This window comes from Podarcis gaigeae, assembly GCF_964106915.1.
Source record: "Podarcis gaigeae genome assembly, chromosome: 6".
Classification (NCBI taxonomy): domain Eukaryota; kingdom Metazoa; phylum Chordata; class Lepidosauria; order Squamata; family Lacertidae; genus Podarcis; species Podarcis gaigeae.
The window spans coordinates 94,769,344-94,783,618 of record NC_139682.1 but is presented as its reverse complement, the minus strand read 5'-3'; the positions used below and the strand labels follow the sequence as shown (position 1 = coordinate 94,783,618).

Below are 14,275 nucleotides of genomic sequence, written 5' to 3'. Positions count from 1 at the left end.
TTAGTCTGAACGTGCGTTTTCTGTGTTTTGATCTTCTGTAGGTCTATTAAAAGTCCACTGTGGAACTGCTGTTGACATCCATATATAGAATTAGCATGTTCAAGTTATAAATGGATCTGATTGTGTGTGTATGTGTGTGTGTGTAGAAATTGCCCAGAGGCAGGAGGAGGATATCCTTAGTTTTAAATGTGTTTGTGGGAGGGGGGCTATTGTTTTGTTGGTTTTGGTTTAATTATTTGTTGTTGTTTTTTATCTTGTGAACTGTCCTGAGATCTTCTAATGAAGGGCAGTATATAAATCACAATCATAGCCATAATCATAATCATTGTTAATTTATTCAATGAGAGTTGGCTTAAATGGACCTTCCATAGAAGACACCTAGGGTGCTTTATAAAGCTTAATATATGGGCACCAACAAGCATTATGGGGCTCAGGAACCGTGTGGATCAGGAGTTGGTTCATTCCGCCCAGTGCCACCAAGGGGATTGGTCAAAGGAAGGGATGGCAGGCCTAGAGTTGGAAGGGATCACAAGGGTCATCTAGTCCAACCCCCTACAGTGCATGAATCTTTTTGCCCAATGTAGGGTTCAAACCCACAACCCAGAGATTAAGAGTCTCATGCTCTACTGACTGAGCTATGTTTATAGAACACTGCTGGAACAGCCTAGAATCCTCTTGATCTGGAGAGTCAGGTGACAAGCAAGGAGCCAATCAGATGCCAGTCCCTGATACAGAACTTCTGGATTTGCTGCGTTCCTCTGTCAAAACTATCCGCATGACCCGGAAGCTGTACGCCGGCTCCCTCGGCCAATAAAGTGAGATGAGCGCCGCAACCCCAGAGTTGGCCACGACTGGACCTAATGGTCAGGGGTCCCTTTACCTTTATCCCATAGCTCAAAGTGATTTCAAACAGATAGACAAATTCAAAAGCCTGGTACAAGTGTTGAAATAAAATAAAGAGGTAGTTCTCTTAACCTCTTTAGAGAGAAGGCTCTACAGTTTGGGAATGATCAGTGAAAGCCCATCTCTTGGCTCTCCCTGTCTGGACCCGTCACAAGGACAGAACAGTTAGTAAGGCCTGCAGATTAGCTCCCAGTTGGTGAGCGGCTTGTATAAAATAAAGATGGTCCTTGGAGTAGGAAGATCTCAGGCTATGCAAGGCTTTAAATCAAACTGGGCATGGGAACCAATTGGTGACCAGTGTAACTGGCACAGAACAGGTTGAGCATGCACTTAACACTTGTTAGGGGATAGACAATACCATTCTGCTCCAGTTGAAGATTCAACGTTACCAGCCAGGGCAGCCGCATCTAGTGTACATTGTAGTTGTCAAACCAGAACTGGATTAGAGAAGAGGTAATGGATTACTGCAGCAAGGTCTGATCTCTCCAACCCAGGGGTGGTTGGGACATTAGCTCAAGATGGGAAACTGTGGTCTTAACAACTCTAAACTTCTTCTTCAGAAGCAGTTCTGAGTCCCGATGTTCAGATACAGTCACAGGGACTCCATAAATCACCGGCAGGCTAATGCCCTCTGGATCATACCCTACCAGTATTGCCTCTGTGCTGTCACCTTTGTGGGGCTAAGCTTTGACTCACCTGCTAAAGGTATTTGCCCACCTGTGGACTCCAGATATGGACTGGTGACCATTGAAGGACTTGAGCCAGGGGGAATCATAGAATCATAGAGTTGGAAGAGACCACAAGGGCCATCGAGTCCAACCCCCTGCCAAGCAGGAAACACCATCAGAGCATTCCTGACATATGGTTGTCAAGCCTCTGCTTAAAGACCTCCAAAGAAGGAGACTCCACCACACTCCTTGGCAGCAAATTCCACTGTCGAACAGCTCTTACTGTCAGGAAGTTCTTCCTAATGTTTAGGTGGAATCTTCTTTCTTGTAGTTTGGAACCATTGCTCCGTGTCCGCTTCTCTGGAGCAGCAGAAAACAACCTTTCTCCCTCCTCTATGTGACATCCTTTTATATATTTGAACATGGCTATCATATCACCCCTTAACCTCCTCTTCTCCAGGCTAAACATGCCCAGCTCCCTTAGCCGTTCCTCATAAGGCATCGTTTCCAGGCCTTTGACCATTTTGGTTGCCCTCCTCTGGACACATTCCAGTTTGTCAGTGTCCTTCTTGAACTGTGGTGCCCACAGTACTCCAGGTGAGGTCTGACCAGAGCAGAATACAGTGGCACTATTACTTCCCTTGATCTAGATGCTATACTCCTATGGATGCAGCCCAGAATTGCATTGGCGTCACACTGTTGGCTCATGGCACGTTTGTGGTCAACCAAGACTCCTAGATCCTTTTCACATGTACTGCTCTCAAGCCAGGTGTCACCCATCTTGTATATGTGAATTAGATTTTGGGAGATTGTGGGTGAAGCGAGCCTGCCGGAAAACAAAGCCGTGAGCCTCACATAAAAGACAAGGAGAGGCAAGGGGTGATCATGATGGGATGGTTTTCAACATTTTCCAGGGATCTGGCTCTGGTTGAAGCTCTCCTGTGAGATGTGCGTTTTGTCCCTTCGTTAAGCTGGTGATTGGACAGTCACCCAAAAGGGACACTGAGCCCAGAGCATCTGAGTCCTGATGTGCAGCTCACTAAACACTGTGCCTCATGCCTTTGCAGGAGAAGAGTCCCTGACCATTTTTGTGGACAAGCGCAAGCTCAGTCGGAAAGCGGAAGCCGGCGGCCTGGCAGGAAGTGGTGGGAGCAATGCCACCGTCTCCTTGGAAACCCTGCACCAGCTGGCAGCCTCGTACTTCATTGACCGGGAGAGCACTCTGCGGCGCCTCCATCACATCCAGATAGCAACAGCTGCCATCAAGGTAACCCTGGAGGCGAGCCAAAAGGCAGGGGGATGTTCCGTAGCACATGAAGCCGTTGGCTTCCAAGGCATCTCTGTGTAGAGCGTGTTGCTGCAATCTAGGCCTTGACTGGGTCACCACTTCAGCATCAGGGGGGAAAGAGAGAGAGCAGAATAGGCCACAGATTTGCATAAAACATGCATGTGCTAATTTATATGTGAAGGTGTAAATTTAGCAGTGATAACTATGATGCAGTGCTACGTGTCGGTACATAGGCCCCCTATGCAGCTGCCCAGTTCATCTGATTCTTCCTCTTCTTTAATAATAATTTAATAATATTTTTAAATTTATATCCTGCCCATCTTGCTGGGTTTCCCCAGCCACTGTGGGCGGCTTACAACATATAAAAAACCCCACAACAAAGCATCAAATATTAAAAAACAAAATATCCTATACAAGCAACAAACAAACCAATAAATCAATAGAAACCCATAATAACAGTGACAATAATAAACAGTTCACAGTTATACCCAAATTAAAATAACCACCAACCCCAACTAAGCATTTAAACAACATCAACCCGACAAAAACAAAACAGAGGAACCAACATTAGAAACATTTTAAAACATCTTGGAAAGAGGGGGGAGATTGCCCAGGTTAAGGTTCCACATGAAGAGGCCTCTGCTGTTACTGGGAATGAGTGGGAGGGGCCCATGTTTGCTCCTCCCCCTCATGCACACCATCTTGGACTGGTCTTGCTTGAGAAGTTTTGGCTAAACTTAGGACTTGTAACAGGGGTGATTTGCGGGGAGCAAAATTTTGCACTTGAGGGGGTTTGTTATGGGCGGCAGCCGCTGTGGCCAAAAATGGTGGTAGCACTGGCTCTTGTCCCAGGGCTCAGTGCCTGTCATTTCTCAGAATGAAACTCAATCATGAGGTAGTTTGCTTCCTGGGGAGTGGGGGAGATGGCAACTCTTGCTGTTAAATGCAGGGGAGCCATCATTCCTCCACACCCCAAATGCTCTGCTGGGAGGCCACTGCAGAGGAGGTCTGAGGAAAAGAAGGAAAAGAAACTGCACAGCTAACACTAATAATAATAATAATAATAATAATAATAATAATAATAATAATAATAATAATTTATTATTTATACCCCGCCCATCTGGCTGAGTTTCACCAGCCACTCTGGTTGGCTTCCAACAAAATATTAAAATACAATAGTCCGTCAAACATTAAAAGCTTTCCTAAACAGGGCTGCCTTCAGAGGTCTTCACACAACCGATCACTGAAAAATTGCCTTTCTGTCCTATTTTTGCAGCTTGAAATTGGAACTGCAGGTTGGGGTGTGTGTGTGTGTGTGTGTTTGCTTGTGGGGGGGGGAGAGTATTGCATTCCGAGATATGCGTATGGGCTGTGAGTATAATAGAGAGGAGGTTTGGCACTGGTTATTACTTATATCACAGTAAACACAGTATACAGAATGTCCTTTTTGGTTGTGGTTGTTGAGGGTGGTTTATTGTGCGTGGGATAAGCAAGATACATACCACAAGGGACCCTTGGAGGATTCACAGAAAAACCATCTCACACTTTTGAAGGGTCCACATCCATCGGGGCACGTCGTCTTGTATGAGGGATGGAGCAGGTTTCATTCTTGCTGTGAAATTGTCCCCATTAAACGGAGGAAGGTAATGGGGTTGTAGGTGCTTAGCACACCGCCTGCCCCTGTTGATCCCAGGTATAGTGCCACTGTATTCTGCTCTGGTCAGACCTCACCTGGAGTACTGTGTCCAGTTCTGGGCACCACAGTTCAAGAAGGACACTGACAAACTGGAACGTGTCCAGAGGAGGGCAACCAAAATGGTCAAAGGCCTGGAAAAGAGAAGCAGACACGGAGCAATGGATCCAAACTACAAGAAAGAAGATTCCACCTAAACATTAGGAAGAACTTCCTGACAGTAAGAGCTGTTTGACAGTGGGATTTGCTGCCCAGGAGTGTGGTGGAGTCTCCTTCTTTGGAGGTCTTTAAGCAGAGGCTTGACAACCATATGTCAGGAGTGCTCTGATGGTGTTTCCTGCTTGGCAGGGGGTTGGACGTGATGGCCCTTGTGGTCTCTTCCAACTCTTCTATGATTCTATGATTCTATAGAGGAGCATTCAAGCCTGCTCCTTTCTGTGTCATCCCATTCCAGATTTGGTTCCTCCGTCACATGACAGTGTGGCAGGATATTGGAAAATGGGAAGTCTCCTACATCCTAATCATGACCTCGTTCTTTGAGTGCAGATCGTTATGTAACCAAAATGGCACCATCTTCCTATGAGATGGAGAGATCAGCAGGGCTTGCAGATGTGCAAAACATATGGGGGGGGAGCCCAAAGGGCAGGGGTCAGCAGTTGTTTGACCCTGCTAGGGCACTTACTGATCATCCTCACCCAAGACTGCACCCCAGAGCCAAAGTCAAGAAACCCCTTTCCCAGCCCCACTAACTGATTTTATTTTCCTTTTGGGGAGGGGGCAGGATTCCAATCCCCCAGCTCCCTCCAACAATGTACTGCAACAGTCAGACTCAGACCAGAAAAGACGCTTGTTTTCCTGTTCCATTTCATTTTGTGCAACAACTCTGCTTTTATCCCCCCCCCCTTAGCCACTCTCCCCCTGCCTGCCTGCCTGCCCACCCGCCCCATCACATATGCCTGGATTTTAATTTGCAGGTTGCTTAAGCAAGGCTGCCATCCCTGAGATCTGCTACCCAGCTCTGCAATTATAAACCTATCGCTTTAGTCAGCCTTCCCCTCTCCCATTCCACTCCCCCCCCCCAAGGAAACAGGAGGGGCAGCAAGCAGGGAGTCAGACCACAATTGGCGCCTTTGTGCTATTTGTGGGAAATCGGCCATGCTAATGATGGTGAGCTTTCATGGGGGGGGGGGCGGTGGCTAGAGGCAGGGCTGTTCTCCATCAGCAAGCCAATTACTGCACAATTATTCCTCCTTTTTAGAAGCAAAGTGGCCTCTTGCATTCTCATAAGCCTGGAGTGCTTGGCTCAAGTTTTACTGTTTCAAAGCTCTCTCTCTCTCTCTCTCTCTCTCTCTCTCTCTCTCTCTCTCTGCTTTGTCGCATTTAATGTCACTTTTTGTTGGATTTCTGTGTTTATACACCCACCCACAGTTTGAGGATGTTGAGGGTAATTCAGTGCAAACAGGGCCAGCTCATGAGGTTTCAATGTCCAGTGTAGAAAACCCAAATGTCCTCTCCCCCCCTCCCCCGCTAGTTGAACATGGGTCCCATCCACCAGCAATGTTTTGCCTGCGAGGCTCAATTGAAACAAACATGAGCTGTGCAAGAATCCACACTCTTCCTGTGCTTCTCCCATTCATTTTGATGAGACGTGCACAGGAGACAATCCTGGTGGATTGTGCCCAGTGGCACATATCTCTCTGTCTCTCACTCTGCTGGCCTTAACGGCACACAAAATCTGCTTCCATGCTTTGTCGTAGGACCGCTTCTGTGTGCAAAATGGCTCAAACCATACAAAACTCAAACCATACAAAAATGCAAATCAATGTATACAAGCAATTAGGCCTGGCTTAACCCCAGCTCCGGGCAAGCCAGCCTAAATAGTAGTTTCAAAATATCCCTGGCTAAGCTTCTAAAGATTGCATGATTTCCCTTCATCTGGAGCTTAAGTCTTGTGCACGTGGAGATACACACTTTCGCCTTCTTGGAACGTGTTTCTATCTCTGCCTCTCCGTTCACCCCATTGTTTGTGGCTTTAGAGATGACTACTAAAATGTGAGGTGGCTAGGCTGAAGTCACGTTAACGCTCATAGTTAATACACACACTTTCTTGGAGGACTTGAATGGAGGGTTTTTGTTTAAGGACCAAAACAAATGCAGTTGTGAGGAAGGGGTGGTGTGAATGTGAGCAGAGCAATAGAGGATCTTGAAAACACATGGGGTATTATTTCTCCACTGGGAGAAAACCAGCCTTTTGGGAGGGTGAGGGTCGAAGAGAACATTGGGAAAGGGCTCTACTTTCCAGGTAGAATGGTAGAATTGTAGAGTTGGAAGGGACCATGAGGATTGTCTAGTCCAGCTCCTTCAGCAGCTGTCCCATATGGGTATCGAACCTGCAACCTTGGCGTTACTAGCACCAAATTCTGTCATCAAAACATATGCACACAATTCAATCTAATGTTCAGAGCAGGTATGTTACGGATGGGCAAAGGTCCTTTTATCTTTGCATTTCAGTTGTTTATGGTAAAGCTGCCCTCTTCCATTGCTTAGGTCACTGAAACCAGAACGGGGCCACTTGGCTGCAGTAACTACGACAACCTGGATTCTGTGAGCTCTGTTCTTGTCCAGAGCCCTGAGAACAAAGTTCAACTTCTCGGTAAGGATTTTTCTCCTTCCACCTGCCTGGAATTGCATCCACGTTATCCACTAGGCACTAACTGGACTCATCTTCTAACTTGCTCACAAGGTGGAAATAGCAATCCTAAGTTAAAATGCATTTGTCTTGGTGTGTTGCTTGTTCCTGGCTCACAATCTTCACCTCCTTTCCATGGCAGAAGGCCTCAGAACGGGAACTGAGTTAGATCACTCTGCACCCTGAGTTGAAGGCTTAAGCCCAGCTGCCATGGCTGGAACTGTTTCCTGGCCCAAGGCAGATTCTGCATAGGGATCCCTTCATTTATATCTGTAACTTCAGCTCTGATCACACTCAGAATCAATCAGAGGATGCATCTTTAAGTCAAGAGCTGGATCATGCAAACTCTTGCAGGCCTGCTGACCACCTGGGTGAGTCATATGACTGCACCACATACACAGAAACAAAGTTATTTGAATGTGTGTGTTCTTTCATTGAAGAACACACAGTGCTTGTGTATGTTACAGGGGTAAATTGGGGTTAAATACTGAGGATTCTGCATATTTTTATGAAGATGTGGAGAAAATCCATAATCAATAAGAATCAACAAGAAGTTTGGAATATCATCCATTCAGTGCTTTTAAAAAACAAACAAACACACTAATGGATGCTATAGAATCATGGACCAAAGACATGAAGTACATCATTTTGTTAATATGTGTTGCCTCCAGTAAATTTTGTATATTGCCCATGCAATGTTCCGTCAGGCAACTGGGCTAAGGTAAAGGTAAAGGTACCCCTGCCCGTACGGGCCAGTCTTGACAGACTCTGGGGTTGTGCGCCCATCTCACTCAAGAGGCCAGGGGCCAGCGCTGTCCAGAGACACATCCGGGTCACGTGGCCAGCGTGACAAAGCTGCATCTGGCGAGCCAGAGCCGCACACGGAAACGCCGTTTACCTTCCCGCTAGAAAGCGGTCCCTATTTATCTACTTGCACCCGGAGGTGCTTTCGAACTGCTAGGTTGGCAGGCGCTGGGACCGAGCAGCGGGAGCGCACCCCGCCGCAGGGATTCGAACCGCCGACCTTTCGATCGGCAAGTCCTAGGCACTGAGGCTTTAACCCACAGCGCCACCTGCGTCCTACTGGGCTAGTTTTGTCTAAATCTTGCTGAAGATAGCATATTCAGACATGGGCCATGTCCAGTACTTTTCCATGAGGTCCATTTTAGCCAGAGAAGCTGGAGCTTGCCTGCCCTGGGACCATCTGCTGCTCTGCTGTGGAAGTCAGAGTCCTCCCTTAATTCACCTTCTTTTGATGTCTGCACAGTCACCAGGGCTTGTCCTCAGTCTCCAGCCAACTCACTTTAAGCATGTGCAGGTGTGGGACTTTTCAGTATACACACAAACAGATAAAAACTCACAAATCAATGGAGTTATGTTCTTTTGCAACATCTAAAGGGCAGATATCATGAAAGAAGCCATTGTTCCATAGGGTGTTCCATAGGTCGAAAAAATCTGCTAGGGAAGTGAGCGTAGCTCTTCGGTTTCCATACGGGGTGCCAACTTGAATAAAATATTGTGGGGGCCCAGGTACGCCCCGCCCCACGTAATCAAGCACATCATTTGAATGGCAGTGCCCATCACCTTTGGGAGGGCCCCTCAAATATTTTATTGGGGGGTCAACGTCCCCTCGGCCCCTAGGAGGTGGCTCCTAAGTTTCCATAGTACCTGTTTTTCCTTAATGCAGATATGGCTGAGCTGAGGCCTGTAATGTCTCTGCCTACCTTTCGCAGGCCTGCAAGCCCTGCTGCCTGAGTACTTGCGCGAACGCTTTGTGGCTGCTGCCTTGAGCTACATCACCTGCAATTCGGAGGGGGAGCTGATATGCCGAGAGAATGACTGCTGGTGTTACTGTGGGTTCGGTTTCCCACAATGCAACTGCCCCGAGGCTGACATCCAGGCTATGGAACAGAGCCTTTTTCAGATCCAGGGAGTTTGGGAGAACCACAACCAGCAGTTTCGGGAATCAGGTGAGTTTGGGAAACGTGGGTCTCATGGGGAACGGGACGATGGGTGGATGATTGCCCACATCCAGTTGACTCAGCAAGGAAGGAGGATGACAGGTGACTGAGGCAAGGAGCCATTCACTGTTGCACACTGTTGTGAACAGCCTGGCAGAGAATGCAGATGAGCCGGAAGACGAAGGAAGCAGTGAAGGCAGGTCTTGTGAGATGCCAGCCACTGCAACAACCACAAGAAGGGCAGGCAAATTTACTAAGTGAACCAGAGAAGACTAGGAAAATGTGGGGAGGCAAAGATTGGCTGAGTGTGTGGTGATGGAGCTAAGCTTGAAGATAAACGTCTGGAAAGGGAGAAAAACAGCAGGAGGAACTGGAAGCAATTTTGGGAACCTCCTTTAAACGCAGTTGGAAACCAGAACCTATAGTTTGTAAAAAGAGCCAGCTAGGAAGTGCTTGACCATTGATGGTTATTGACATCTGGCGGTCGACCAGCTGAACCTGAGGGAGAGTGGCAGTTCTGGGGCTCGGAGGGCTTCCTTAAGTAAATTAACAGCAGTGGCTTTTCCTAAACTTTTATGTTAGAAGAAGGTAGACACAGCATTATTTTTTAGAGTCGTGGGGCTAATTCAAATGTGTCATCAATGTGTTCAGTACAAATAGATCTTTTCCAGTCCCCAGGTTAATTCTGCATATTTCCAGCGTGGTCAGTTAGGAAAAACAAAATGTTCATGATCATACTACAAGTAAAACAGCTGCTGAGAACAGCTTAAACATATAACCACTAAATCGGTGTATTATAAAACCAAAAATAAATTGATCAGAAGATAAGTATGAACCTTATCATGGCAAATAAATAGATAAATACACATGCAAAGCAATTATTTTAATAATAGCTGAAGAAGACGAAGAAGAAGAAGAAGAAGAAGAAGAAGAAGAAGAAGAAGACGACGACGACTCATCTGCTGATAGAATTTTCAGTAAAAAAAAGTGCTTTAAAGGTAGCTGAAATTATGAAGAAAGTCTGCGGGGAAAACACTATTGGCTGACAGGAGTGTTTCATCACCCCTTTGTTCCCGCAGCTACTGCTGAACGTTTGAAGCTATTTTGTTGGATTTTTAGGCCCACCCCCCCACCCCCGGTCCTTTCATAGCTCTCATGTCACCTGTTAAGCTCTTAGGTGAGCAAATTGGAGAAAGATGGTAACTGTTCCTTCAGCTGCTGTTACTCATTGGGCTTCCTCCAGTTTTTCTTGACAAATCTGCTGTCACTTTGTGTGGAGCACAAAAGTCTTTTTTGTGTGTGTGCTTTTCAGCAGGCTTTTTGAGGCTGAGAAGTTTTCAGCCCTTATTTTGGTGGGAGATATGGAGGGGGCCAGTAGTGATGTATGGAAGTGAGAGCTGGACCATAAAGAAGGCTGATCGCCGAAGAATGGATGCTTTTGAATTATGGTCTGGAGGAGACTCTTGAGAGTCCCATGGACTGCAAGAAGATCAAACCTCTCCATTCTTAAGGAAATTAGCTCTGAGTGCTCACTGGAAGGACAGATCCTGAAGCTGAGGCTCCAATACTTTGGCCACCTCATGAGAAGAGAAGAGTCCCTGGAAAAGACTCAGATGTTGGGAAAGATAGGGCACAAGGAGAAGGGGACGACAGAGGACAAGATGGTTGGACAGTGTTCTCGAAGCTACCAGCATGAGTTTGACCAAACTGCGGGAGGCAGTGGAAGACAGGAGTGCCTGGCGTGCTCTGGTCCAGGGGGTCACAAAGAGTTGGACACGACTAAACGACTAAACAACAACAAATGAAGGGGGCACCAAGGAAGCCCTTCTTCACCCCCACCACTAAGGATCTGGGGAGGGTGGAGAGGTGGAGGACAGAAGGCAGGGGAAGGCACTGGTTGTACTGGGTGAATGCAAGACTTCTGCAGCTCCCAAGAAAGTGATGGCACAGTCATCAGGTAAAGGCAGGAGAGAGGCAGTAAAAGTGCAGCTAATTAGCAATAGCTGGAGCAGAGTTCCACCTCCCTCTGTTCTAAAAGAATTCTACTTGCTCCTTCAGGGCTTGCAGGATTTTGAGGCCTGACAGATGACAACAAAGCTATAAAAAATGAAAAGAAAGTAAGAAAGAAACCCAATAGAAGCCAAAATCTTAGTGATAGCTGGGGGAAATAAATGGGGAGGTCCTGCCAGCCAATGCTGGCAAGGAGGAGTAGAGGCTGCAATCTGTGATTTTGCAAGGCTAACGTTTTCTCGGAAACAGTGAATTCTAAAGTAGAATCCTTGTTCTTCTAATTACTGAGTATGTGATTCAATGGTACTATGGGACTGAAATAAGTGGCATAGCGTGGGTTGCGCCGCCTCCAATGGACCGGGCAATGGTCCCTTCACCAACCAGTGTCTAATCAAGGGAGTCTCTCCTTGCAAACTCATCCCAACCTGGGAGCAGAGATAAGGCACAGAAACACGAAAACAGGAACACCACTGTGTTGCCTCGCCCTCCTGCCTTTGCAGTGAGGCAGTCTGGGCAATACACATGGCTCTGGCAGTGCTTTCTGATCTTCCTCTTCAGTGGGCAGCAGCGGCACCCTCCCTGCTGTCCCAGGGTGTCCCCTCACTGGCCATGAGGAGGAGGAGGAGGAGGAGGAGGAGGAGGCAGCGCCACCCCAACCCCAAAGGCCCAGCCTGGGCAGCGCTTGCTTCCCGCAGCTCTGGCCTCAATGAGGGAGCTTGTTGTGGGAGCACCTGATTGCGCCCCCTCAGAAATTTGCACCAAAAAGAGTCATGGCTCCCTTGCCCTCCCATGCTATGTTGTGGGCTGAAATGAAAATCTGAGAGTAAACAGAACTTGCCATTCCTTGCCACAAACAGAGGTTGATTGGACAACCCTCCATCACGGAAGAGTGGAGCCTTGCAAAAAGCACCAGTTATTAACATATTCCTCACACTTTTTTGGAAATTAATCTAGGATATGTGTGAGGCTGGGCTGAATTCTTAAAAAAAAAATTTGAACTGTAAATTTCTACTTTTGTTTTTAAAATGGTATCTTAGTTTTCTATTATTTATATAGTGCCATCATTGCGCGAGGTGCTTTACAGAGCAACACTGGTGGGGGTTGGGGGAGACAGGCCCTGCCCCTTGGAGCTTACAGTCTTAAATTCAACACAGGAGGGAGCTGCAAAGCGAGGTGGATGGAAGGATAACAGAGGAGGAAAAAGAATATATTCAGTTCAGTTGCACATGTTTGGGATGGGCTGATGACATTTTTATTCACCGTAAATATGGGTTAATCTAAAAACAAAGTTAGTCAATACTATAGCCTCAAATACAGGATACTTACAGAGTTTATAAAAAGCATGCAGACATCCCAGCTCCTAAAACAAGAGACAAAATATTGGATTCATCTTCAATAACATTAATCCGACAAAAATTGTTTTTCCAATAATTTATTTCCCAATATTGTCTGAATTTCCAAAGAATGTCAAGGTGATGGTATATATATCACACCATCCCTACAATCTAATATGGGATGTCAGATTTAATAAATCTGTTGTAAGCCAGCAGTTATTTCACCATGGCTGTATGGCTGGAGATTAACGCTGCCATCCTGTGCACATGGGGACTGTCAGCGGCTGAAGGAGAGGCAAAATAAGTCAAGGCTTCACAAGCAGAGGCAGCTTGTAGCTCTTGCCTCCCAGCGTGTTTGCCTGCAGTCCCTTCCTGTCTCCTCTGCTGGTCTCCATGGGCAGAGCCCAGCTTATAAGTGGCGCTGGGTGCGGTGTGCCACGTGCAGTCAGCTTCTGAGCCTATGCATACAAGATACAATCCAAAGAGCTTAAGAAACAGTTGAAAACAAAACAGAAATCAGCAGATACTGTATATTTTTGGGGACACACACACACAGAAACAAAAAAAGATGCCTGTTCACCCAGCTGGGAAAGTCTGTCGGGGCAAAAATTTCTTCAGTTGTTTCCAGAAAGTAGGTGTTGTGTCTTGACAAGGAATGTTGCTCCACAGAACAGGAGCGGCAATTGTAGAGAAATGCAATGGTTTTCCTAGAATCATAGAATTGGAAGAGACCATGAGGGTCATCTAGTTCCATCCTCTGCAATGTAGATATTTTTTTTGCTCCAAGTGGGGCTTGAACCCACAGCTGTGAGTTAAGAGTCTCCTGCTCTACAGACTGAGCTACCCACTCTGTTCTATATTTGCTATATAATTTAATCATTTGCCCCCCCCCCCAAGTATTTCAAAATATGAATTCTGAAATAGCAATTAATGGGAAACAACCTTGTGTTCACTTCTGTCATCCTCACTGTGAGATAGTGGTTTAAAGACACAGTCCTTCCCCAAATGGAGCGTTAGCAGGGAATATATATATCACTGCTGCATAATTTGCCTCTGAATAACAGATACCAAAATGTACTGGGAAACAACAAGTAACTGTGTTCACACCTACCTGGTTTTGCCTGTTGCAGTCTAGGTTCATGCTGGTGCAGCCCTCTATTTTTGCAGTTGTCCCCTAGGGTACAGCCAGGTCGTTCACACACCCTCAAGCTCCTTCTGCATCTTTTCCTTGGAGCATCTAAGGCTGCCTTTCTCAACCTGTGGGTCCCCAGATGTTGTTGAACTACAACTCCCATCACCCCCAGCTAGCGAGGCCAGAGCTCAGGGATAATGAGAGTTGTAGTCCAACAACATCTGGGGACCCACAGGTTGAGAACCAATGATCTAAGGGCTTACTCCCCCCAGGGCACCACCTGTAGCCCTTTTTTGCTTCTGCTGAGAGAGTGCACTACGGGTATGTCACAAAGTGTGGCATGGAAGAGTCTCTGCATAGAAGTAGCATGGATAGGGAGAGGAGGGCTGTGCTGTAGTCTGCAACCTGTTTGTTGTGAAAAGGGAGAGAAGGATTAGAGTCCTAGGTGACTCATAGAACCATAGAATTGTGGAGTTGGAAGGTACCCCAATGGTCATCTAGTCCAAGCCCCTGCAATGCAGGAATCTCAGCTAAAGCATCCATGACAGATGGCCACCCAACCTCTGCTTAAAAACCTCAGAGGAAGGAGATTCCACA

At 46.8% G+C, this 14,275-nt stretch overlaps 1 protein-coding gene and 3 long non-coding RNA genes across 5 annotated transcripts in view; 3 read left to right on the top strand and 1 right to left on the bottom strand.

The window, feature by feature from the left end:
* The window catches only part of LOC310846888, a 533,700-nt gene that overhangs the window by 133,143 nt on the left and 386,282 nt on the right, over positions 1–14,275 (top strand). The gene's annotated exons all lie outside the window — the stretch shown is intronic.
* The window catches only part of LOC310846893, a 417,489-nt gene that overhangs the window by 316,889 nt on the left and 86,325 nt on the right, over positions 1–14,275 (bottom strand). The gene's annotated exons all lie outside the window — the stretch shown is intronic.
* BRINP2 (BMP/retinoic acid inducible neural specific 2) overlaps positions 1–14,275 on the top strand; it is an 86,270-nt gene that overhangs the window by 67,508 nt on the left and 4,487 nt on the right. For both annotated transcript variants that reach the window (XM_083743835.1, XM_083743836.1), the window contains exons 4-6: positions 2,639–2,838; positions 7,100–7,205; positions 8,975–9,211. In XM_083743835.1, coding sequence (XP_083599961.1) covers positions 2,639–2,838; positions 7,100–7,205; positions 8,975–9,211 — 543 coding nt within the window. The remainder of the gene's footprint in view (positions 1–2,638; positions 2,839–7,099; positions 7,206–8,974; positions 9,212–14,275) is intronic.
* Positions 9,218–11,365, top strand: LOC310846927. Its single transcript, XR_014565633.1, has 2 exons — positions 9,218–10,584; positions 11,025–11,365. It is a non-coding gene; the product is annotated as an uncharacterized lncRNA (long non-coding RNA).